The sequence below is a fragment of the Poromitra crassiceps genome (genome assembly GCF_964638095.1).
Source record: "Poromitra crassiceps genome assembly, chromosome: 4".
NCBI lineage: Eukaryota > Metazoa > Chordata > Actinopteri > Beryciformes > Melamphaidae > Poromitra > Poromitra crassiceps.
This window is the reverse complement of record NC_139626.1, coordinates 30,515,432-30,539,355: the sequence shown is the minus strand read 5'-3', so window position 1 is coordinate 30,539,355 and position 23,924 is coordinate 30,515,432. Positions and strand designations below refer to the sequence as shown.

The 23,924-nt window shown below is 44.1% G+C and overlaps 3 protein-coding genes across 3 annotated transcripts in view; all 3 read right to left on the bottom strand.

The window, feature by feature from the left end:
• Positions 1-396: 396 nt before the first annotated feature.
• On the bottom strand, positions 397-13,512 carry ccdc78 (coiled-coil domain containing 78; the record flags this gene model as incomplete). Its single annotated transcript, XM_083635880.1, has 13 exons — positions 397-517; positions 601-701; positions 963-1,044; positions 1,303-1,328; positions 2,082-2,259; positions 2,777-2,982; positions 4,064-4,189; positions 4,369-4,447; positions 4,747-4,835; positions 5,994-6,329; positions 10,428-10,514; positions 10,609-10,740; positions 13,441-13,512. 13 exons carry the CDS (start codon positions 13,510-13,512, stop codon positions 397-399), a joined length of 1,635 nt encoding a protein of 544 aa, XP_083492006.1.
• Positions 8,755-10,191, bottom strand: LOC310776100 (nuclear factor 7, ovary-like; the record flags this gene model as incomplete). The annotated part of the gene is made up of 1 exon (XM_083636259.1): positions 8,755-10,191. One exon carries the CDS (start codon positions 10,189-10,191, stop codon positions 8,755-8,757), a length of 1,437 nt encoding a protein of 478 aa, XP_083492385.1.
• A 3,804-nt stretch (positions 13,513-17,316) lies between the features above and the next one.
• Positions 17,317-23,924, bottom strand: part of ift140 (intraflagellar transport 140 homolog (Chlamydomonas)) — a gene marked incomplete at both ends in the record, with an annotated part of 40,745 nt that continues 34,137 nt past the window's right edge. Inside the window, 9 exons of the mRNA XM_083635879.1 lie at positions 17,317-17,505; positions 17,946-18,087; positions 18,691-18,857; positions 19,730-19,942; positions 20,374-20,577; positions 21,159-21,341; positions 22,142-22,270; positions 22,848-22,994; positions 23,646-23,778. Of these exons, the coding sequence (XP_083492005.1) occupies positions 17,317-17,505; positions 17,946-18,087; positions 18,691-18,857; positions 19,730-19,942; positions 20,374-20,577; positions 21,159-21,341; positions 22,142-22,270; positions 22,848-22,994; positions 23,646-23,778 (1,507 nt within the window). The remainder of the gene's footprint in view (positions 17,506-17,945; positions 18,088-18,690; positions 18,858-19,729; positions 19,943-20,373; positions 20,578-21,158; positions 21,342-22,141; positions 22,271-22,847; positions 22,995-23,645; positions 23,779-23,924) is intronic.

Below are 23,924 nucleotides of genomic sequence, written 5' to 3'. Positions count from 1 at the left end.
CAAGCTCGTGAAATTGACATAAGCTTTGCAAACATTCCAGGCATTTTTTTCTCAAGGCCGGATTTCTTTAGGGCCCTTTCATAACAGGCAACCCACCAGTATAATGAGCAGCTCCACCTAGTGGTGAAGTAAAAATACAGATGGACATTGCCCTGGCCGAAAGCTTGAATGCCCTTAAAACCAGTTAATCGGTTAGATTCAAATCAAGCGACCACTTAAAAACATTGCCAACTAGTAATTAAACATTTAAACTTAAATATAATCAGCGTTGTTTTTATTGGTTTTTACAGAGTATTATGTTTGCGTTCTCATGTTAAGATTTCATCTCTGTTTTTTGATTGGGGAAAAAAAGTCGAATCTAGAATATATGACAATACATGACAGGTGTATTAGATTTCATGGATGTTTCTTCATGGAGCGACTGAGTAAGGAGGGCACAGGGGCCTCGGCACTGTGGGAAGGCCCCGCCTCCTCTGGCCCATGCAGCCTGCGCAGACGTGTGATCTCCTGTTTATACCTGCAGGGCGGCAGTGGTGAAGCTCAATATAACGCTGTTCTGAAAATGAATACTATGACCGAGACATCGAGCAATTTCCTGACCTGGCCAGGTGGTTGTCGACATAGTCCTGCAGCTCGGACACCTGCGCCTCAGCTACTGTGGCTCTGGTGAGGAGAAGGGCACGCTCTTTCTCAAAGCCTTCCTGTATGAACAGTGGGTCAATCTTCAAATCACTTTCATGACAGAATACTTGCCTTTTCTTCCAACAAAAGCCTTGTAGAACAAACGGTCTCATCTTAAAAAATATAATAATAATAATAACAATATTTTGATTTCAATTATATTATCATTATATTATCATGGATATATAAACAATATCATATAATGGATATGCAATAAGGGTAAATAGACTCATTCAATCTGTAATTTAATTGGCGAGTGAGAGAGCATTGTTTTTGTTTACCAGTGTAGAGTTTGTGATCTCTCTTAGCTGTTTCCTTATGTCCACCCAGGATTCCTCAGATATCTTCCCTGATTTCGCCGGCCTTATGACATCACAGCATTAATCATTTTGCGTAACCCAATCACCAAGTCACCTAGGGCCATGTTCACATTACAGGCAAATCTGATTAGCTGATAAAGTCATTAATCATCATTATGTTGATTGGTTTCCCATATCTGATTTGGGAGTGTGTCCGCACTGCCACAAATCTGATTCTCAAGTCGGAGCTGTGTGTCCAGACCTAAACAGCCTATCTGCATGGGTTGCTATGGTAACGACGTGGGCGTCAGTAAATACATACGTTGGTGACGTGGTTTTCCTGCGCAGAAGCATTTGATGACGAGTTGCGAGTGACGTTCAAATCAGATTTGGTGGATCTGCGCGTCCGCACTGAAGTCACATCAGTCGAAAGCAGATTGGAAACTACCTCCATATGTGGTTTGGGACAAGTGACACAAATCAGACTTGGAGCGTCCAGCCTCATAAAACCAATCTGGATAAAGTCATTAATAGGTCACTAAAGTTCACAAATCAGATTTGGCCTCCTAGTCTGAACATGGCCTTAGTAAGATATACAAATTGTACTCACTCCTGACAGCTCACTGTTTGAACGGGCATTTTGAGGATAGTCACCTGAAAAGTATAAATAAAGGGAAGGGGTTGTGATGAATCACACATTTACAGACAAATTCAATACAAAGTAAACCCACTATCAATGCAAAAATGTCCACGTAATAAATCAAATAATAGCTGCAGTCTTCTGGCCTTCATTCTAAAAGCACCAAGTTATTTTTGTTTAAGGTCAAAGGTCGTGACTACAGTTTAGATTGAATATCAACAAATACTCCATCCATGCTGTTAAACAATATACACTCCACTTCTGCACCAACAATCCAACATAAACTTTGAAGTAATTTCTCCCCCAGAAGATTCACTTCTCATACAATCACTGCTCTTCGGCTCTGTGTGGGAAGTATCCAGACAAAAGAAGAAGGCCCAAAGACCAAACACAAGCAATTGGCAGACAAAACCAAAATAGATCAATCAACTTCAAAGCAGCCACGGGCTCCTTTGTACTACCTGCTCCTCCCGGGCTGCGTGGAGCTGACCCTCCAGCCTCGCCTTGTCCTGGCGAAGGTGCTGCAGCTCCATCTCCGTCTCGCTGCTCAGCTCGCCGGGCTCCAGGCTGAAGTGGCCTTCTGGGAGTCCAGGATCCAGGCCGCTCTCTGGTTTGGCCAAGACCTGCTCCCTCTGAACCCTAATGTGACGGGGGTAGTAGAGAGTAGAGACGGAGCCTTTTACTCATTGTACATGTATTGAACGCAGTGCTAGAAGACACACAAGTGAAACATGCCATCCCCCCACAGATGATGCAGGCACACCACGGGGCCAGTCAGGAAAAAGATCACATCATCTCTACAACCAAAAAGGCTGGTCTAGCAGTTTCAAGCGCCTTTCCGAGGCTTTCCTACTTTGAAATGTTGACCTTGATTTAATGTCATAGCATCCCCATGAGGCCAATCAGTGTCATCTTTTTAGACACCATTCCAGCGTCAAAATGCATCATCTTTCCAAGTTTCTGGGATATCAGATTTCAGCTCATTATTTCAATATTTTAACCTGTAAAATTACCTGTAATTACAGTGCAAATTGTGGATTTGTGTAGCAAGTTCTGTGTCAGACTTTTAGAGTAGACGTTAGCCTTCACTATACTTTTCATGCATATATGAACTAATAGCATGTCTAAAACAACAGGGAAGTCTATGGAGCAGCACCTGTATGCAATAAGGAGGGCATGGTGTCTGTTGGTGATTCTCTGCAGGCTCTTCTTGTAGGAGCGAGCGGCGGAGGCTAGCTGCTCCTCCCTCCCCCTGTAGGTCGAACGCACATCCTGCAGCATGCTGTCCACAAACCCTCTCATCTTCCCCCCCTCCAAACGGCCCTTTCCCCTTTTGCTTTCTCCAAGTCCATCAATATACTCCTGGATGAAAGACATGCAGATGGATGTTAGGGTATGAGTGGTTGGACACAGATGGATGTTAGGGTATGAGTGGTTGGATGTTATGGTATGATTGGTTGTGGACAGACAAAAATGTGGCGTAAGAGTCGTAAGAAAACTACCGTAGTCATGACATCTTGTTTTTTCAAGTCCAGAAGCCAAGATACCTTACTGCATTTGTGTGTGTGTGTGTGTGTGTGTGTTTGGTATATAAACTAGAAATTTGCACGCTCAATTCCAGTTATTTTTGCGTGCTCAACCGGAGTTTCTCTGGCTCGAGCCAATTTCTCGCACTTGGCTATGGCGGTGAGGTCATAGCCATATCTATGAGGTCATAATAGTCACTATAGTGATGTCATATATATCCGCGTTTCGCAACTCACTGATGACATGACTCGGGGCATTGTGACATCATCTATATGAGTGTGAAGGTGTAAAATACGTAAAATGCGGTAGTGCTTTTCGTGCATTCCTTTATAACTGGGAACTTCAAAGGTCATCATGAGCTGGGACGGTGACGTCACCAGAGCTGGGATTTCCCATTCCAAACTCATAGGAGCCTCAGCAGCCCCGACCTCAAAAATCCAAGATGGCTGCGCCACGTAACAACAGTAGTTATAATCATAGTAATGTTGTTTAGCACTTTGTTTTTGTTGGTGTCTCATTAAATCAGCTGTACACACAGCACTGCCTAACTTCTATCTGTGTGGACATGAGGCTACAGTGTTTGTATGAACAAAATGCTGCGAAATGCCATGTTATCAACTGTTATTGCCAACAATGGCTAGCCTGGCTAGCGCCTGGATCTGACCAATGAACAGTGAACTTCCCAGCTCAAGTTTTCTGCAAATGGAACGCTAACAAAACGGATGTGACGTCATTTACCCTCCACATGCCAGTTATTTTGCGATAAAGGAACGCAGGATTTCTCGTGTTTTGGCCAATTTTGGAGGTGATCGGAGCAGCGGTGCGCCTTGCAACTTCAGAGACACAGACAGACATGCCTCCAATTATAGTAGGAGAATATGTGTGTGTGTGTGTTTGCATGTGTGCCGCTCCTCACAGCTAAGTCCTGTAAGTAGCACACCAGCCTTGCACGGTATTCCTCGTTCAGCTCTTTGACCTGCAGCTGCAGCTTGGAGTTGTCCTCTTGCACCTCCTTCACTTGGCTCTGAGAGCACAGCAGGGCCTTATGGAAAAGCACACATACAGAAGCAAATCATCAGCTGATCTGAATGTAAACACAGCACCCGTCCACCATGGGACTTGTGTAACCCCATATGGAAATTTTCAGCTAGTAAAATATTCATAACAGTCAATTTAGGAGTGTAAATCAGTAGCTGCCCAGAAGGGATTGTGCACGCTTACCGCCCTCTGCTCAGACAGTTTCTGCTGGCTGTTATGGAGCACTCTCTTGTTCTCCTGCTGCTCTTTACCCATAGCCATCCTGATGACCAAACACAGACTCAACCACAACAGAGTAGTGACCAAAACCCAGAGAGCCACATCATAGCAGGAAGCAAGGAGACCACATCACACACACACAAACTAAGCCGCTGCAAATGACACCGCAGCTGAATAGAACGAGATCAAAGAGAGGCGCACACAGCAGATGCGTGTGGGATGAACATCCTGAGATGAGATTAGCCTTTTGATGACTGAGATGGAGAGATAATGATGCCTCGTCTTTAATTAGGTTGAGGATGTATATAAGTAAGGAAATGACAAACGTTCATTTGGCCTCACACTTTCTCCTCCAGTCTCCTCTGCTGCTCCTCATAGCTGTTCTTCATCTTCTCCAACATGTCTTTGATCTCATCTTGGTTTCCAAGCAGCTACACGTGAATAAATAAATAAATAGGAAAAATCATACAAGGTTGTTTACCAAAACACTATTAGTTGGCTAGGTAACAACCAATGGCAATAAAATACACTTGAAACTTTCTTGCCACTATTCTATTTGTGCCCCATTTCACAGAAATGGACAAATTTGAAGAAATTAAATCTAGAAAGAACAAAAAGAAAAGATGATAGGGTTGGTGCAACAAGGCAGATTTGGGGGGGAAAATTGATGATGTTGCTGTGACACAGTCATTTGCATGATGACAATGTGAATTGGTCAATAAAACCACAGAATTTTGGTTAAATGTTTAATTGTTCTAGTTTATTAAAACACCAGCTGGTGCGACTTGGACACATCTTCACTAGTGAACCCAGGGTCACTGGGTGTTTCGGGGTCTCAAATCATTAGACACCCTCACCTGGGCCGAGCCAACCTCACCTGGGCGAGCCAACCGGGGCTGATTAGTCCCCGGCTTGTGTCCAAGTAGCACTACGCCATGGATCACCCCTCTTGATCCACAACCACCTCGACGCTGTTTCTACAGCTTCCATGATGTTCTGGGTGGCTCTTCTCTCCTGCAACCCCATGAGTGCCCTATGCAGAGACTGCCCTGCAAAGCTTCTTAGTATACCGGTAGTTCATTACATTTTAGTGTGCCAATATGCGTTTGTACTTTTAGACCTATAATATGGTTGGGTAGACAAATATCACAACTACAACAATGTACCCGTCCCATATGCATGAAAGGTAAGTGCAACGTGGGAGGGAAGGAAGGAAGAAAGAGGTCAGTAAAATTGTAATCAAAGAAAGAAAGAACGAATGAACGAAAGGAAGAAAGAAGGAAAGAAAGAGGTAGGTAAAATTTTTATCAGAGAAAGAAAGAAAAAAAAAATTTGATAACAAAAAGAAAGAAAGAAAGAAAGAAAGACTCATGTCAGGCTCCACAGAACTATGACACAAAGCTATGACCATTCATTGCATCGGAGCCAGAGTGTGCGGTTTCTATTCTTCTTACAAAGCTATGACCAATCAGAATTAAATAAAAATTGTTTCAAAGATTAGGCCTCATGATTGACTATTGGATAGCTGCATTTTTCCATCGCCATTTGGTCAAATGCTGCCCAGGGGCACCTGGGGATACTAATCTGACCTTGAGCACACCATCTCCAAGGCCCAAGGCCCGCACTCTGTCCAGCTCCCCATGGAGACCCTGGGTGGAGGCTGTCACACTCTGCTGCTGTTCCTCCAGCCGCCTGCGGAGGGCGACCTCAGGGTTCGGGGCCAGGGCGAGCAGCTCCTCACTGGGGGCCACCTCCCTGTCATGGGCCTGGCTCAGAGTCAGGTAGTTGCTCTGCAGGGTGACGCACTCCTCCGGCAGGTCCGTAGCGCTCTTCTCACCCGCGTGCAGACGGAGGAGGAGGAGGAGCCTACAGAGCTTGTCTCGTTCCATCTCAAGCTCTGTTATCACGCCGTCTTGGTCCAGTATCTAACCAGCGGAGAGCAGCACAGGCAGCCTCAGTGGGTCAATAGCAAGGAGTTACAAATACCTTAGTGCAGGCATGTCCAAAGTCCGGCCCGGGGGCCAGAAGCGGCCCTTTTGACCGATCTTAAGTGGCCCTCGGCTTGTCTCTCACAGTATTGGTTAATCAAGCAAGTTAATTTCACCTAATGATGACAGCACTATCATACAGTTTGTAGACAAGCACCAAGTAGGAACAACACAGGCAGAACTAATGTTTTCAGATGAGAAATAAAACCCTTAAGAGTACAATTGTATTGTATGTGATTTTTACTTTTTTTATTTTATAAACCATTTATTTGTATAACCCATATGATGCGAGAAGCAGCCGGCTGACTAATCTGGCCCCCATTCAAAAAAGTTTGGACACCCCTGCCTTTGTGGTATAGTAATTCTGTTAAAGTTAGTTTAAGGTTGGGTGAATTTTTCTCACAGATTGGCTCAACTATAGGTCCACACACACACACACACACACACACACACACACACACACACACACACACACACACACACACACACACACACACACACACACACACACACACACACACACACACACAGTTGCTGGAGTTGTTTACTGTTGCACTTTCACTCACTGAGTGCGGTTACACCATCTCTACCGGTCCTACATAGCCTCTGTAGGGAAGGATTTATGACATCACTGATTCAAGATTCAAGATTCAAGATTCAAGATTCAAGTTTATTATTTGTCCCCGAAGGGCAATTTGTGTGCAGCAGACATAAAAAGCATAGCGAATACATGAAAAAACAAAACATGAACAAATTAAAACAAACATGGAGCATGGCAGCAGTTTTCCAGCAGAAAAAGGATCAAGTAAACACAGGATAAAATAAAATAAAAACAAAATAAAAACACACCTCAAAGGATCTGTACGATGTACTTAAAAGTAGTAAAGACACGTACAATGTACTTAAAAGTAGTAAGAGACACGTGCATGAACTTAAAAGTAATAAGAGTCCAGGACTATTTGAGCTCACATAAATAGGTAGGTAAAAAATAAATAAAGATATATCTCGAATATAAAATATATAAAGAATTATTTATAGCAGCAATACCTACCTAAGAAGAGAGACAAGGAGAGAGAGTGCATCATCTCCTCCGCCCAGCAGCGTTTAAGCTGCACGAGAGACAGAGAAAAGAGAGCGAGACAGAGAGAGAGAGAGAGAGAGAGAGTGCACTATCTCCTCCTCTCAGCAGCATTTAAAGCTGTTATGGAAACAGGAACGAAAGACAGTTTATATCTGTTTCTCGTAGCCCTCGGAACCTTTAGCCGAAGGCCCGAAGGGAGCAGCACATACTCTGGACAGAGAGGATGAGTATCGTCCATGCGAATGGACATGGCCTTTTTAAGCACCTGTTTGTTAAAAATGTGGTCCAGGCTACTAAAATTTACTCCGGCTATTTTTGATGCCGCTCTCACGATCCTCCCGAGAGAGTTCCTCCCTTGAATACCAAGGTTTCCATACCAACAGATAATAGAGAAAGAGATTACAGACTCGATATAGGCACAATAAAATAGTTTCATCAGAGTCCTGTCAACCTGGAATCTAGCAAGCTTCCTTAGGCAAAAGAGACGTTGTTGACCTTTTTTGCACAGCATTTCACAGTTTAGATCGAACTTCAACTTGCTGTCAAAAATAGTGCCAAGATATTTATAATTGGTCACCAAGTCTACTGGTTGCCCATGGACAACACTGTTCTGGGGAACTGGGGAGGATCGTCTAAAATCAACACAGATCTCTTTAGTCTTTGAGACGTTAAGTTGGAGGAAGGCTTCTTCACACCAGGACAGAAAATCATTTAAAACCTGGCCATGACTGATGACTGATTGATTGATTTTATTGATGGATATAGAAGACGATCAAATAATCCAAGGGATAACATGGAAAAGTGAGAACACTTGTTTCCGACATGGTCCCTGATGTTATACAACAGGACAGTAACACATAACATCATACAATCATTAAAACAAATAGCAAAATCCAAACCATAAAAACAGTCAATAATAAACAGAGCATTTGACTCTCTCTCCTAATAACTTGATGTCACAAATGTCTATGGATAAGCGTGTGAAACTTCTAGTCGATATAAAACAAGACAGAGTGTAATGACGGCCGGCGTGGCCTCCCTGTGCAATCTTTAGTTCATCGCGTCTTCCCTGACTGATGATGACATGACTGATGACATCACAATTGCTTGAGTGACCGGGCCACCATGCCGAGCCGTTTAGAACTGTATGACATCATGAGTGACCTGGCCACTTTCTTTCTTTCTTGGTCCCTAGTGATAATCCCTAGTCAGTGATTTCAGCTCAACACCAGCACTTCAAATGCTCAATAGGTTGGTGGGTGGACATGCGCCCCCTGAACTTTACTGTTCCACTTTTACAGAGACCTTCACTGGCAACATCTTCAGAGGATAATAAGTGCAAAAGTAGGGAAACAGCCTGTCAGTGAAGAGGTGTGTGAAGGTGAGTATGTGTGTGTTAGTATCGGGATCAGAGAATGACAGCTTTCCTCTGTTCCAGTCCAGACTCACTCTGACCCTCTGGAGGTGCTGCCTCTTCTTCTTCTCCTCCAGGTACTGGCCTGGGGAGAGTGCTGCGTATTTACCATCATAATAGAACAGACCCTCCCAGAATACCCAGGATGCAGACTCAGAGAATGCAGACCTCATGTCTCCCTTTCTCTGGACAGACTCAGTTGCCACACCTAGGAACCAGAATGTACTGTCTCCAACCTCAACATCCCAGCTGCGAGTTCCTGAGTTAAAGCCCTCAGAGCCCAGGACAAAGCCGAACACGTCAAACCTTTCTGGATTGTCAGGAAGCTGCTGTCGCTCTCCACTTCTCACACTGGTCAGATCTTCAGACAGGATGAGTTCTTTAACGGCAGTGTTTGGGTCCAGAATCACAGGAGTGTTGGAGACCATCTCCTTGATCTTGTCCCATACTGTGAAGCTCAGGTTGCCCAGGTGTTTGGCCTCATCTATCAGAGCTCCTGAGACCAACTGTGGATCCTCCAGCAGGGGAAGCTGAACTCTTTCTATGGTAGCCTTGTAGAAGGAGAAGAAGAATGCTTTTATTGTCTGCAGGACTGAGACATTTTCAGCTCTCAGCTCCTTCTCTATGGCTCCTGAATCAGAAAGAGCTGCTATCTCTCTGCTCAGACCCTCAGTCGTCTCCTTCATCATCTGACTCTTCTGCTCCTCTTCCTCCCTCAGTGCAGTGATCCTGGCCTCCTCTTCCTCTTGTAGAAACTGGTGAAGCTTCTTAAACTCCCCCTTAATCTGCCTCTCTGTGCGTTGGGCCTGGACCTTAATGTGTTCTGCTGTCTGATCACAGTTTCCTTTAACTTGATTAAAGAGCTCCAGTTCCTCCTGTAAGGGCTTCAGTGATTTCTGGACTTCCTCCTTGTGATGTTGTGCAGCTTCATCGATGGGTCTGAATCTGTGGTTGGTGTGTGCTTCTGAATCTCGAGAGATGAGACACACAAGCTGCTGATGGTCCAGACAGAAGAGCTTGGGTTTCTCAGAGTGCAGACTGCAGCAAAGCTCAGATCCTGCTGAAGCTCTCTGATTTCTCTCCACTAAGAAAGCCTCACACAGGTTCTTCAACGCCAAGTTACAAGGTGGTTCACTCTGTGAAGATATTTCCCTACAAAGTGGACAGTCATGTACTAGTCTCCCTGTCCACCAGCTCTGCAGACAGGCTTTAGAGAAGCTGTGGCCACATGACAGGAGCACAGGATCTTTAAAGATGTCACAGGAGACAGGACACGAGAGATCCTCCTCTGATCTGGAAGGCATCTTGTTTCTCAATTAAGCTGAAAATGAACTGGATAAACAACTACGGGTCCTATTTTATAAGACCATCAGGGGAGGATTGATGACATCAATGATGATGTCACAATGGTTAAGTATAGAGAGTTATGACATCACTGATGATGTCACTGTTGTATTGAGTTATGACATCACTGATGATGTCACATGTTTGCCTTGTGATTTCACCAACTGGGGGTCAAAGTAAGTAAGTAAATCCTCACCTTGTTTTTCAGTTCAAACATCTCTTCCTCAAACTGCTCTCTCATCTTGTTGGTCTGAATTTGTACCTCCACAAGTTCCTTTGAAATCTGAAAGATTAGGACAGGAAAGAGGAATCATTCTGGGTGGACAGTGAGCAAAGATCACTGCTCTCAGTTCAATGTTTGACGTAATGCAATCTACCTTCAGCTTCTCCTCTTCAGCCTGGACCAGTCTGCAGGACAGGGCTGTCTTGGAGCTGGCCAGCTGGCCCAGTCTGCTCTCCAGGTAGCCTACTTTGGTGAAAAGGCGCTCATTTGTGTCATGCAGCTGAAGCTAAAGTGAGGTGAACACAAACACTTTTATTGGCCCTTCTTGTTAACACAAATGAAACGTCTCTCATGTCGACTATCAGTCATTCTCAAACTTTTTCATATCAAAGACCTTTCATTTAGTCCACATTAGAGCCACATGATGAGATTTTCTCTCTCTGGCCCAAATCGGAGCCTATTTCTAAACGGTGCAGCCACTTCTAAAACTGACTTCCGTCCATTATTATGGCACGGACCGTCTGTCTGTCCTGTGGGCCCCAGTCCACAATCTCTATTTGTAGGTAGAGAGAGGCAACAAAATAGTCATTCTTACATTCCGTAATTGTGTTAACTTCTTATAAATAAAATAATGCTGAAGTTTAACAATTCATCAATTTGCTGGTGACCCCCTGAAACTCCCTCAGGACGCCAGGTGGTCCCTGTAACCCAGGTTGAGAACCACTGTTGTACATCTAAGGGAAACTTTGTTAAACTTGGAGGAGGAGGGGGGGGGGGGGGGCACCCTATAGGGAATTGAAAGTTGCACCCTATAGGGAATTGAAAGCTGTATTACTGAGTCACACAAAAGCATGGTTGCCAACACCATTGTAAATAAGATTTTGTTCTTAATGATTTGCCTGGTTAAAAAACAAAAAATCTAGAGACCATGTTCAATGGTGTTATTTCCCCCTTTTTCTTTTTGTTGCTGCGACCAGCAGCTCTATATCAGTCGGTCCACAAAAAGTTCACCACCCTTTAGCTGGCAGGTTTTACCCTAGGAGGCTGAAATTTGCCATGGAGGTGAAGTGTGTGTGAGAAGGTGTATGTTCGTGTGGGGGTCCTCTCGCCATTCCGAAGTGTCAGCATTCCGATCATTGACTTCTATGCTTTCAGAGAGGCGGCCCTTTTTATCTCCAAAAAAGGTTTCGCCATTGCGCAAGATATTAGGTCCGCCATTCCGACATAGCATCTTGAGTTATTCCTTATTTAGCCTACAGGGGTGGGAGAGGTTAGGTTCTGGGGGAGGTTAGGTTTAGGCGTGGGGGGTGGGAGAGGTTAGGGTTAGGGTCTGCAGGAGGTTAGGTTTAGGCATGGGGGGTGGGAGAGGTTAGGTTTAGACGTGGGTTAGCTCCAGCCGGTCCCCCGGGTTAGGGTTAGGGTTCTAAGTGCCGACATTTCAGAATGCCGGGGTGTCCCCGTTTGTGTGTGTTCATGCCAATTGGCTAAAAGGGGGCGGTGGGCAATTTCGAAATGCAGGATGGCAAAGGCAGAAGGCTAAAGTTTGGCATGGAAGTGAAGTGTGTAAGGTCACGGTGTTTGTGTTCATACAGGAAGTGAAGTGTGTAAGGTCACGGTGTTTGTGTTCATACAGGAAGTGAAGTGTGTAAGGTCACGGTGTGTTTGTGTTCATACAGGAAGTGAAGTGTGTAAGGTCACGGTGTGTTTGTGTTCATACAGGAAGTGAAGTGTGTAAGGTCACGGTGTTTGTGTTCATACAGGAAGTGAAATGTGTAAGGTCACGGTGTGTTTGTGTTCATACAGGAAGTGAAGTGTGTAAGGTCAGTGGCCCCGTTCCAATACCCATACTTGTACTTCTTTCTTGTAGTATGTACTGCCGCTGCCCTCACAAAGTATGGATTGTAGTGTGCAGCATGCATGCAAAATGCATACTATTGGGACACACTACATCTGTCGTCACGTGAGCTTCCTGAACTCCGACCTCTTGCTCACTTCCGCCGACGTCCGCAGCGCCACATTTGAGTGTTTTTTTTTTTTATTCAATAAACAAAGTCTGGCAGTAACAAACAGTACATTATACAAAAAATTCAGACTAAACATTTACAAAATTGGAACAGACAATCAAATAAACAAAATCAAATAAATAAAGCAAAAACATTAAGTCAGAGATCTAAACAGGAATCAAGATATGCATGTTTTGGTACACACCATGCTTGTTTGGTTTTAACATATTTCAAGGCTTTCTTAAAGTTAATTATCTCATTCATGAACACGCAGCTCAGTCAGTGCGACGTAACTCCAGTAGGTGGCGGTAATGCACAAAAAGTTGTTTGCCAACCGCCATAAAACATTAGAAGAAGAAGAAGAAGACATAACTTCCTGCTGCGCAAAGGATTGTGGGGAAGTTTGGCTGAAGCAGCATGCATCGATGCATACTCCGAAATAGGAGCTGATGTAGTACAACATCCTGGTACTCTTGGCATACTGCATCTGACATACTATGTATTGGGACATACTAAATCTTTTTTTGCCTACTAAATAGTATGGAAGTATGGGTATTGGAACGGGGCCACGGTGTTTGTGTTCATACAGGAAGTGAAGTGTGTAAGGTCACGGTGTTTGTGTTCATACAGGAAGTGAAATGTGTAAGGTCACGGTGTGTTTGTGTTCATACAGGAAGTGAAGTGTGTAAGGTCACGGTGTTTGTGTTCATACAGGAAGTGAAGTGTGTAAGGTCACGGTGTGTTTGTGTTCATACAGGGTGGCAGAGGCAGTGTACTGTAGGGTGGGCTGCCCCTACCATCCTGCATTTTAAATTAGCATTATGTGGCTATTGCAAATTCGCGCTTGTTTTTCTTTCAGAAAAGGACAAACCATGATATTGTGCAGGAGTGTGCTAACTGCTAATTGAGCTAAATTGCACAGGGGAAAGCGCAACATGAGGACTGAACTAGCCTACTTTAACAATAACGTTAAGTTTACTTACATTTTCCTCTGTCAAAGACTGAAGTCGTCCCTGAAGTTCATTTGGAGATGGTTGATGGTCCTGGGAGTCCATCGTGCTTTGACTTTTTCAGTGCTTTAGCTAGTTATGTAATGTTATAGCTACTGCAAGTGGACACAACCACACTGTGTATCCACCAACACTGTTGCCATGGCTCCCTGATATAAACCCGGAAAAAAGCTATAACATAACCTCTAAACACTCCCATTGTTTTCCCATAATACTCTACAAAAACATGAACCAATTGCCTTGATTCGGAGTCGGATTTTCAGGTGTGAAAGCGCCCAATATAAGTGAAAGGTAGGCTATACCCTAATGTTATTGTATTTTGTTATGGTAGCCTACTATAATAGCTTATTTCTATTGGGGACTTACCGTTTTGTTGTGATATTTTGAATATTATCCTTTTATGAAGTAATGAAATCATTGCAGTGCACAAGTTTGTTAACGGTTGTCTCCTTGACAATAGCGCCATCATGCGACTACAGTGGGAACAGTTTTTAATTCTACTTTCTTTGGCAATCTGTCAGAGATGTCATACTTTTAAGCGAGCAAGAGATCGCCACAAGAATGCTGAAGGAATCGGAATTTCAGAAATAAAAACATCCATTTACAAACGGTAGCCTATCAAATCTTGGGGTTACAGATTGGCAACAGTGAATCAATTGTAGTCTCAAAATACTCTCCTCATCCTTCCAAGTTCTCGCATGATATAGGACTATAAGACTGTAGACTAACATTAGACTGATTCTGTTCTTATGGTGACTTTGGTGGCTTTAACTAAAATGTAACATTTGAATGGAAGTATTTTATTTTTAAAGGCTTGAGCAGACATATGTTTTATTCTCATGGATTTCATACCATTTAAGCACTTTGGGATTGGACCAAAGAAACATTTTCAGCCCAACCCGTGCTTTTGGCACAATTTGCCCGATACATTGGGAACAGTAATTCCATGTTATTTGATATAATGAAATGATAACAGCATCATCATTATTTGACCGGTCAGCTAACAGGGGTGGGTGGGTGTGTGTGTGTGTGTGTGTGTGTGTGTGTGTGTGTGTGTGTGTGTGTGTGTGTGGAGAGCTAGAGATAGGGAGACAGAATAGGTTACCTGTCTGGGAATAAAATGAAAATAGACATCTTGGCCAGTTTCACCAGTGTGCTAGGTCAGTTAGGCCTCTGGTCAGTTAGGCCTCTGTAGATTTTTAAGTAATACAATGCCATAGTATTAAGAAAAAAAACATTAATAGGAACTTTCAAACAATGTACGAAATAAGAGCACTAAAACATTAATTCATAATCTCAGATGGTAAATATAAATTGCTTGGTTATCAAAAATAACTCACTAATATTTTATAGAAATATGGGTGTTTTGACACTGAAAGGAGATCGACAATTCACACACTCCTTAAATAAAAAAAACAAAATGCATAACAAATTGTTCAGAATGCAACCAGCATGTAACCATGTAACGAGGTTTGGGGATAAACTAGCCCCATAATGTTCCGCTGCTCTCCGTATACACTCTCGAACTAGCGTCACACAGACTTCCATAAGTCAATAGGGGGGCTCGGCCATTCAAAACGCTCTCCTGCCCAGTCTCCGACATCCGATTGCAGATCCGAAGACATAATAATCCTCCTATGGAAGGCAGTCGTTTAGGCGGAGTTGTTAAAATGATACTGCTGCGTGAAACAACCGTTTAAAAGCAGTCTTTCCACAGCCTGTGCCTGTGTAGGAGAGGAGAAGCTTCCTAGTGCCAACAGGAACCTTGGGATTTTGAGTATTTCATGACATGTTTTGCTTCCCAGGTGCGCTGGATTTGATGATTTGATCACTGTGCTGCCGTCTCCATGTGACTGCTCGCCACATGCAACCTGATAGTGAGATCAAACACACCCTGCTGTTAATTCAGCACAGGCTGTGGAAAGACTGCTTTTAAACGGTTGTTTCACGCAGCAGTATCATTTTAACTGCCCCACCTAAACTACTGGCTTCCGTAGGAGGATTATTATGTCTTTGGATCTGCAATCGGACAGCCGGGCCCCCAATTAACTTATGGAAGTCGGTGTGACGCTCGTTTGAGTGATACGGAGAACAGCGGAACATTATGGGGCTATGGATAAACCTATAATATAACCGCACATTCAGAGCCAAACTTCAAATATAAATTTGAGCTCAAAAGAAGGTGATACTCTGCACTCACCCACAGCAGTCTGCATAAGGAACGCATCAGAGTAGCAAAACAAATTAATTCAGAAATTTAAACCGAGCTGAATAGTTGCATGAAATAATTCAATATTTTGTTCCCTTTTCCAGATGTTTAAAGGAAGGCTTTGCCAATTTTCAACCCACTTTGTATCATTATAAATTTGGGTAATATAAAGCAGGTGGACAGTGCTTACCTTCGCTAAATGTTTTCTGCATCGAGTAATCAAATAAAAATTTATTTGACTGCCTGCAGAAACTCCACCCCCGCCAGCTGGTATTCACCTTATTCTTTGCCCATACAAGGACGCTTCTGCATGACATCATTTTGTAATCGTCTTTCCGTTTTAGACACGGAAGTAGATGACGCCTACCGTAGTCATTTTTAGACTTGCCAAAAAGCTGTTTTCAACAAAAAAAACACACTGTTATAAAGTTTTAATATTGTTTTGGATGAGAACATTCCAAATGTGACCTGTTTATCAGAATAACGCCTATTTGGAAATATTTAATGAGCGGCGAGGACTGGGAGCGCTGGCTGTGCTGACCGGTCAGACTAGCTGATGCTAGTATCTGTCAAACCCTACTGTTGTAGTTAGGCTACTGGCAGTGAGAAAACACTGTCGACGTGCTTTTGTAACTAACGTTAAATGCCGACCGGGTACAGCCATCAGCTCCTCGCAGCAGTAACTGCTATGAACATGTAACTGAAGTTGGCCGCAGCGTAGCTGCTGAATGTTGCCAAACTTCATTCATAGTGACGTTTTGTTTTGAAATTGGCCGCCAACTAGCGCTGAACCGGAAGAACAAATACAATTTGTCTAACGTCTAACGCGGAGGAGAGAAAAAGTGGGCGTGGTGAATAAGGTGAATAGGTAATTAACGCTCGTTAAGGCTCTCAGTGCGATTCTCCGTGGATGTGCGCATACAGAAAAAAATCTAAAGAAACAATAACAGCCGCCCTCGAAGCAACATCTGTTCACTTCCGCATCCAGAATGACACGTTGGAAGTGCTGTAATAAACTGCGGAACTCTCTGTGCAGGAAAACATGAAGACAAGGTAAAGGCTACTCATCTGCATAATTACTGACATTGTAATGTTGAAAATGGGCAAAGCTTTCCTTTAAGGTATAGGGTTACTTCAGTCAAACATTTTCAAACATAAGTCAAAGATTTTGTAGAATTTCATCTAATATAGATCTGGTGTAGTGCCTCAACAACCATAAAATATGGCCATCTTATCACAATTCTATACTTCACATTCTGTGTGCCTCTACGCCCTCTAGTGTTGATTTACTATACTTAACATTCTGTGTGCCTCTACGCCCTCTAGTGTTGATTTCTTCACTTCGCTCTGCAGCCACAGTCCGCTTTAATGCCGCCATACCTTGGCCCAGCTGAATCAGATTTTTTAGATTTAGGACTTTTTTCCCGAGGTAGTAGAGGTCATTTCAGGTTGAGGACATCCGGGTAGTGCAGTGGTAAGATTCCCTGCCTACCAACACGAGGGTCGCAGGTTGGTGCCCCGTGTTGCTTCCGGCCTGGTTGGCCGTCCATACAGGCACAATTGGTCATGTCTGCTGGTGGGAAGCCGGATTAAGGGTATGTTTCCTGGTCCTAGTGCCTCCTCTGGTCGGTAAGTTCAGGTCAGTCGCCTTGGTCCAGACCCAAGTCCTCCTCCACCTCGTCCTCCCCTCTCCCACTGTCCCGCCGGTTGCTCCGGCCCATGGGAACACCCAGCGCCTTCTGCAGGGCCTCCAGGCTGCCCTGGCTGATGTAGTACCTGACGTTCTGCGAGGGCAGCAGCTTCTGGAGCTCCTCAAGCTTACGGTAGGCCTGGAGGACAGAGACAGAAGACAGGAGTCATTTACCTGTTATAGCGAAGAGAATCACTGAACAAAATATTCGATTCGCACATTGACTTGGTTATTGAAGTCAGAAAATGACCAAGCTAGGGTGTCCGGGTGGTGCAGCGGTAGATTCCCTGCCTACCAACACGAGGGTCCCCGGTTTCGAGCCCCCGTGTTACCTCCGGGTTGGTTGGGCATCCATACAGGCACAATTTGCCATGTCTGCAGGTGTGAAGCCGGATTAAGGGTATGTGTCCTGCATGCTGGGGGGGAATAGCGCGATCCTCCCACACGCTACGTCCTGCCGGTGAAACTCCTCACTGTCAGGTGGAAAGAAACGGCTGGCAAACTTCTTTCTACAGTATATGTATGCTGTAGTCTGTGTGAAGTGCCCAGGTCAAACTTCTTTCTATAATTGATCATCACCGCTTGGAAGCTGCCCTGCTGACAGTGGTGCTCCACCAGGAACCCGTACGCATCTCCAATCCTGACAGCAGCGTCCAGTGATGGCTCCTCCAGCAGGGCTTCACACAGTCGCACTGCCTCACCTGGGTCCTCCTCATACAACCTGGAGGCAAAGCAAAAAGCAAATTCCAGTTGAACATTACAGCGAGAAATTAACAAAACTCACACACAAAGTAAAGAAGTTGTAGTCTGAGCCAAACTGACGGATCTGATGGATCATTGCGTTGAGAAGCTGAGAACAAGCCAAAAAGGGGGACTGGAAAGAGGACCAAAATGTAGTGAATGCAGGAGAATACAAAGTTTTGTATAGAGACACTGCGTAACGCGTCATCATTCAGAAGCCACGCCCAAGACGTGGGAAAACGGAAACCCCCCTTCCAATCCTGGCGTTCTCCTATGTCACGTGCATGGTTGCGTGTTGCACAAAAAGATTGTATATACGGAAGATGAACACTCCAACTTACTTCTTGACAGCTAGATCCACATTTTTCTTCTCCCCTTATTCTCAATGGCTTCCTTGTTTTGCTCAGGAGTACAAAAAAACTTTAACTGGCGATTTTTTACATTTGTTGTCTGCGCAGCCCACCACACAATAGCTTTTAGCTATGTTTAATTCAAGGAAAATGACGCTGGTGTGTGGAAATGAACGGAGCTTTTCCCCCGTGATGGGCGTGGCCTATTTCATGCAGTGTCTCTATATCCTTACCTGCGTGCCTGGAGGAACCTCTTGATCAGAGTGATCTTATGTTGCAGGTCAACCAGTTTTTCTTCCTGTTGTCCAGAGGAACGGTCTTTGGCTTTCGACAGACACTTGTAGGCCTCAGTCAGAGCATTTAGAGCCTTCTCATAGTTCTGGTACTCATCAGTCTCCACCTTAACCACAAGAGAAAACTGTCTTATCTATTCAGAATTTCAAATGAATTTATGTTCCTCATATCATCCTGGGACCTGGGGGGGCAGTGGTGGCCTAAAGGTTAGAGAACCCGTTTCATCCCCGGGACCGGCAGGATCAATCTGGGTGGGGAAAGTGAAAAAAAGCACTTGCCCCCCGCCCCCCATTACTAATATTGTTCAGGATCTCTGGGTCCCTCCCTCATTACCACAACTGAGGTGCCCTTGAGCAAGGCCCTTAAACCCAATCGCTCCAGTGGCCAGCAGATCAGAATGTGGTTGTACTGGTCAGCTTCCAGGTGTGAATGTGATCAGGGCATTCTTGAAAAAGAGAGCATTACTCTCAGCAATCTCCCTTGAATAAAGGGCAAAAATAAAACAAAAAAATAAAAAATTTCCTGAATGTGTATACAATGACAATGCTCATTATACCGGTACTTACAACACAATAAATCAGGTATTACAAAGAGTCCTAACATGCTGCAGATGGAAACAACACGTTTAGATTTTTTAAATGTTGCTTTATCTGTTTTATGCTTAAAGGGACAACTCACCCTAAAATCCAAAATACATATTTTTCCTCTCACTTGTAGTGCTATTTATCCATCTCGATTGTTTTGGTGTGAATATGGTGTGAGAAACTACATTTCCCCCCCATTGTTTTGGTTTATATAGAACAAGTTGGTTGATATTTTTTGTAATTTAACGTAATAGGTCAGCATAGTCAATTTTAACCACTGCCCTACAATAAACTCTATGAATTGTTTAGCAACATGCCAATTCATAACAGCACAAACAAACATCAGTGATAAACGTCATGAAATTGACTTCTGACTTAAGACTTTGCACACTACCTGAGCACAGGCTTCATAGAAGCCAGCCAGCAGGTCCGGCGCCCTGCCTTTGGTGTAGAAACCAATAATATTCTTCAGGATCTCCGGGTCTTTCCGCCAGTCCAGAGACTGCAGGTAGTTGGCAGCCATGATGAAAAGCTCTTTCTGACGGCAGACGTTGGCAAAGAACACAATCTTCTCTGTGTCGCCGGACTTGAGGAGCGCCCTCATGGCCTGTTGCAGAAAAACAACATAGTCCTTGGTGTGTCACATCATGTTGTGTGTGTGTGTGTGTGTGTGTGCGCGTGCGTGTGTGTGTGTGTGCGTGCGTGTGTGTGTGAATTTCTTATGGCATGATAAGACACATTGAATATACTTTACTTCAATTCCAACACAGGACACAGGCTGTGTGTGATACAGATGGGCTGGGAAAAAGACTAGATGGTTTTTATGCCCTGTTTACTACTGAGCAGCTTCTACTGAGCAGCTTCTACTGAGCACCTTCTACTGAGCACCTTCTATTGAGCACCTCTACTGACCACCTTCTACTGAGCACCTTCTACTGAGCAACTTCTACTGAGCACCTTCCACTGAGCACCTTCTACTGAGCACCTTCTACTGAGCAACTTCTACTACTGACCACCTTCTACTGAGCACCTTCTTACCTTGAGCTTGTTGCCTGCCTGTGTGTATTTCTTGGTGGCCAGGTGGTAGTTGCCCTGACGCATGCAGCACTCAGCTATCCTCTCCAGCAGCTCCTTGCGGTCCTCTTCAGACAACTCTTTGGACTCGGTGACAGTCATACTCTCTGCCAGGTCCTCTGTGATGGTCAAGTTCTGCTCCAGACACAGCTGCAGGGCTTGCTGGTACTGGGGGAGGTACAAATGCATGCGCATGCACGCACACGCGCACGCACACACACGCACACGCGCACACGCACGCGCACGCCACACACACACACACACACACACACACACACACGTACAGTATGTATGCACACAGACACAGACCATGTGCACACACCAGAGATGGGGACTTGGACTTGGACTCAAGTCGCACACACAGTGACTTGAGACTTGACTGAGTTGAGATTTGGGACTCGTGAACAATCTTTATTTGTTTTATTTATTCTTTACCAATAATCATAATAATGATAATGTCAACTAATCAATGCTGATACTGTATGCTAATAAAAGAGTGAGGATAATACAGTACATGCTTTGAATTCCTTAGTTTGAGCTCTGCAGTGTTCTAAGCAGACCGGATGACATGCAGCAGATGATAGAACGCTCATCCATAAGAGACTTGAGACTTGACTTGGACTTGTGACCAAAGACTTGACTTGGACTCTAGCTCAAATAATTTAGACTTGACTTGGACTTGCAAAAAATGACTTGTGAGCAACTCTGTACGCACGCACGGACGCACGGACGCACACACACACACCTACCTTCTTGGCTGCTACCAGTAGCTCCACAGCCTTCTCGTACTGGGTATGCTTGATAAAGAAGTCGGAGCAGCGGGCCAGGAGGGCGGGGTCAGAGTTGTCGTTCAGATCCTCGGCGACCAGCTGGAGTGCAGAGAACTGCTGGGTGGCGAAGGCCAACTCCAGAGCCTTGGAGACGTGACCAGCCTGCAGCAGAGAATTGAGGGACAAATCTACTTGTGCCATTCTGGCTTATACTGTGACACAATAATACAAATTATAGCCATACGACTTACACTGCCAGACCAATCAAACGTTTGGACACACCACATTTAACCCCCCCCCCCCCCCACCCTTTTTTAGTCAGTATTTTCCACATTTTTATAATAAGAATAGAGACACCAAAACTATGAAATACATTTTGAATTATGCAGTGACCAAAAAATGTGTTGAACAAACCAAAACTATCACTTTTGTCAGGAATGGTCAGTCAGGAATGGATAACGGATATGATCATCAGTGATGATGTCATCAGTGATCCTGGGCTGAAGTTGCCCTTGTTAGATTCTTCAAAGTACTGTAGTAGTAGTAGCAGTTCTGTAAAGCCACACTGTTCCTTGATGGAAAGGTCAATTTAGGCTCGAAATAAATTCATACATACGCATCAACTTCACTATCTGTATTCTTTCTATGAAACTAATTTCAAGCACTTAAGCATAAGCCTTTACATCAAATTGGCTTTAAAAGGATGACAATAATTCAAAATTCAACATTCAATCAGGTGTTGTCCAAACCTTTGACTGGTAGTGCCTGTTTCTCTATTCAAGAGAGCTGGAGCTCCTAAAATGTGACCTTGCTTCTTTCTTCCTCATCTACTGTACATTGTCCTCCTGTCTGAGGATATGGCAATATGGTGTAATATGGCCCCCTTGTGGCGTGATTTAGAATGCATGAATTCCTAAGGAGCTCTGAGCTACATAGAAAAAGTAGAGTTGTAAGAGTGAGACCTTATGGTAGAGCGCGACAGCTCGGTCCATATGGGCTGCTTTCTCCTCGTAGTAGCAGGCGGCCTCCATCATGTCCTCTGGGTTACTGAGCAGAGCCAGGTTCATCAGCTGGTCATCCAGACCGTTCTCCTGGTCACACGCAACCAGGAATTCAGTCACCCTCAATGGAATTTCTCTACCAATAAATAACAAAACCTTGAAGTGTAGATTAGTAATATTCTTGAGTATTCAAAGAGATTTCCAAATGAGTATGCTGATGGCCAGACAAACGGGCAGTAGATGTACTTTACCTTACAAAGTCGTATGGCGTTGTTGTACGCCTGGGCAGTAGATGTACTTTACCTTACAAAGTCGTATGGCATTGTTGTACGCCTGGGCAGTAGATGTACTTTACCTTACAAAGTCGTATGGCGTTGTTGTACGCCTGGGCAGTAGATGTACTTTACCTTACAAAGTCGTATGGCGTTGTTGTACGCCTGGGCAGTAGATGTACTTTACCTTACAAAGTCGTATGGCGTTGTTGTACGCCTGGGCAGTAGATGTACTTTACCTTACAAAGTCGTATGGCGTTGTTGTACGACTGGGCAGTAGATGTACTTTACCTTACAAAGTCGTATGGCGTTGTTGTACGCCTGGGCAGTAGATGTACTTTACCTTACAAAGTCGTATGGCGTTGTTGTACGCCTGGGCAGTAGATGTACTTTACCTTACAAAGTCGTATGGCGTTGTTGTACGCCTGGGCTCGAGTGTAGAAGTGCACCGCCTGTTTGATATCATCATGGTGGCCCTCGTATTGTCGGGCCAGATGGTACGATGCAGCCCTGTCACCTGTGTCATTGGCTATCTCAGACGCCTGGTGAATGAATGAATACATTAATGAATGAATGAATAAATGATTGAATGATTGAATGAATGAATACATGAATGAATGCATAAATAAATAAATAAATAAATAAATAAATAAATAAATAAATAAATAAATAAATAAATAAATAAATAAATAAATAAAAGCATATCATATTTCAGCAATATGCTCCTATTCTTGTTCATTTTCCTTCATATATTCAGTCAGTGTTATTGCAGTGCTAAATGAATGGGTACAGTGCAAATGATGAGAATCAAGACGATATGGAAGGGTGTCACAACTATGTCTTCAAAATGTAGATTTTTTTTTTTAAATGGAAACAAAAACGTTTCGTTACCTAATAACATTAATAAGATTATATGCCATGTCATTAATCTAATTTTAGAATCAAACTTGTCACTGTTTACACACACACACACACGCACGCACGCACGCACGCACGCACACACACACACACACACACACACACACACACACACACACACACACACACACACACACACACACACACACACACACACACACACACACACACACACACACACACACACAATACCCACTGAAAGCTCTGAAACAGTCTTGCAACATATGCAATGCAAGGTTCTAAATGTTGCATGACACTCCGAGGCAGTGAGTTACCTTCTGAATGTTGCCCATGTAGCAGTGGACTCGGACAAGGGAGAGGTAGTCCTGGGCGTACTCATAGAAACGCAGCGCCGACTCCATGTCCGACTGGCTTTCCAGGTACTGGGCCCACCACTTGCAGATGTTCCTGGGTTAGTAGAAGACTGCATAATGACTTTGTTTAAGCATATATATGGTCGTTATAGTAGATAGGATGTTCTACTTCAGACAGCCGATGTTTGTGCAGACTCACAGTTGTGAATCACAATGTAAAGAGAGGATTGTGTTATCATC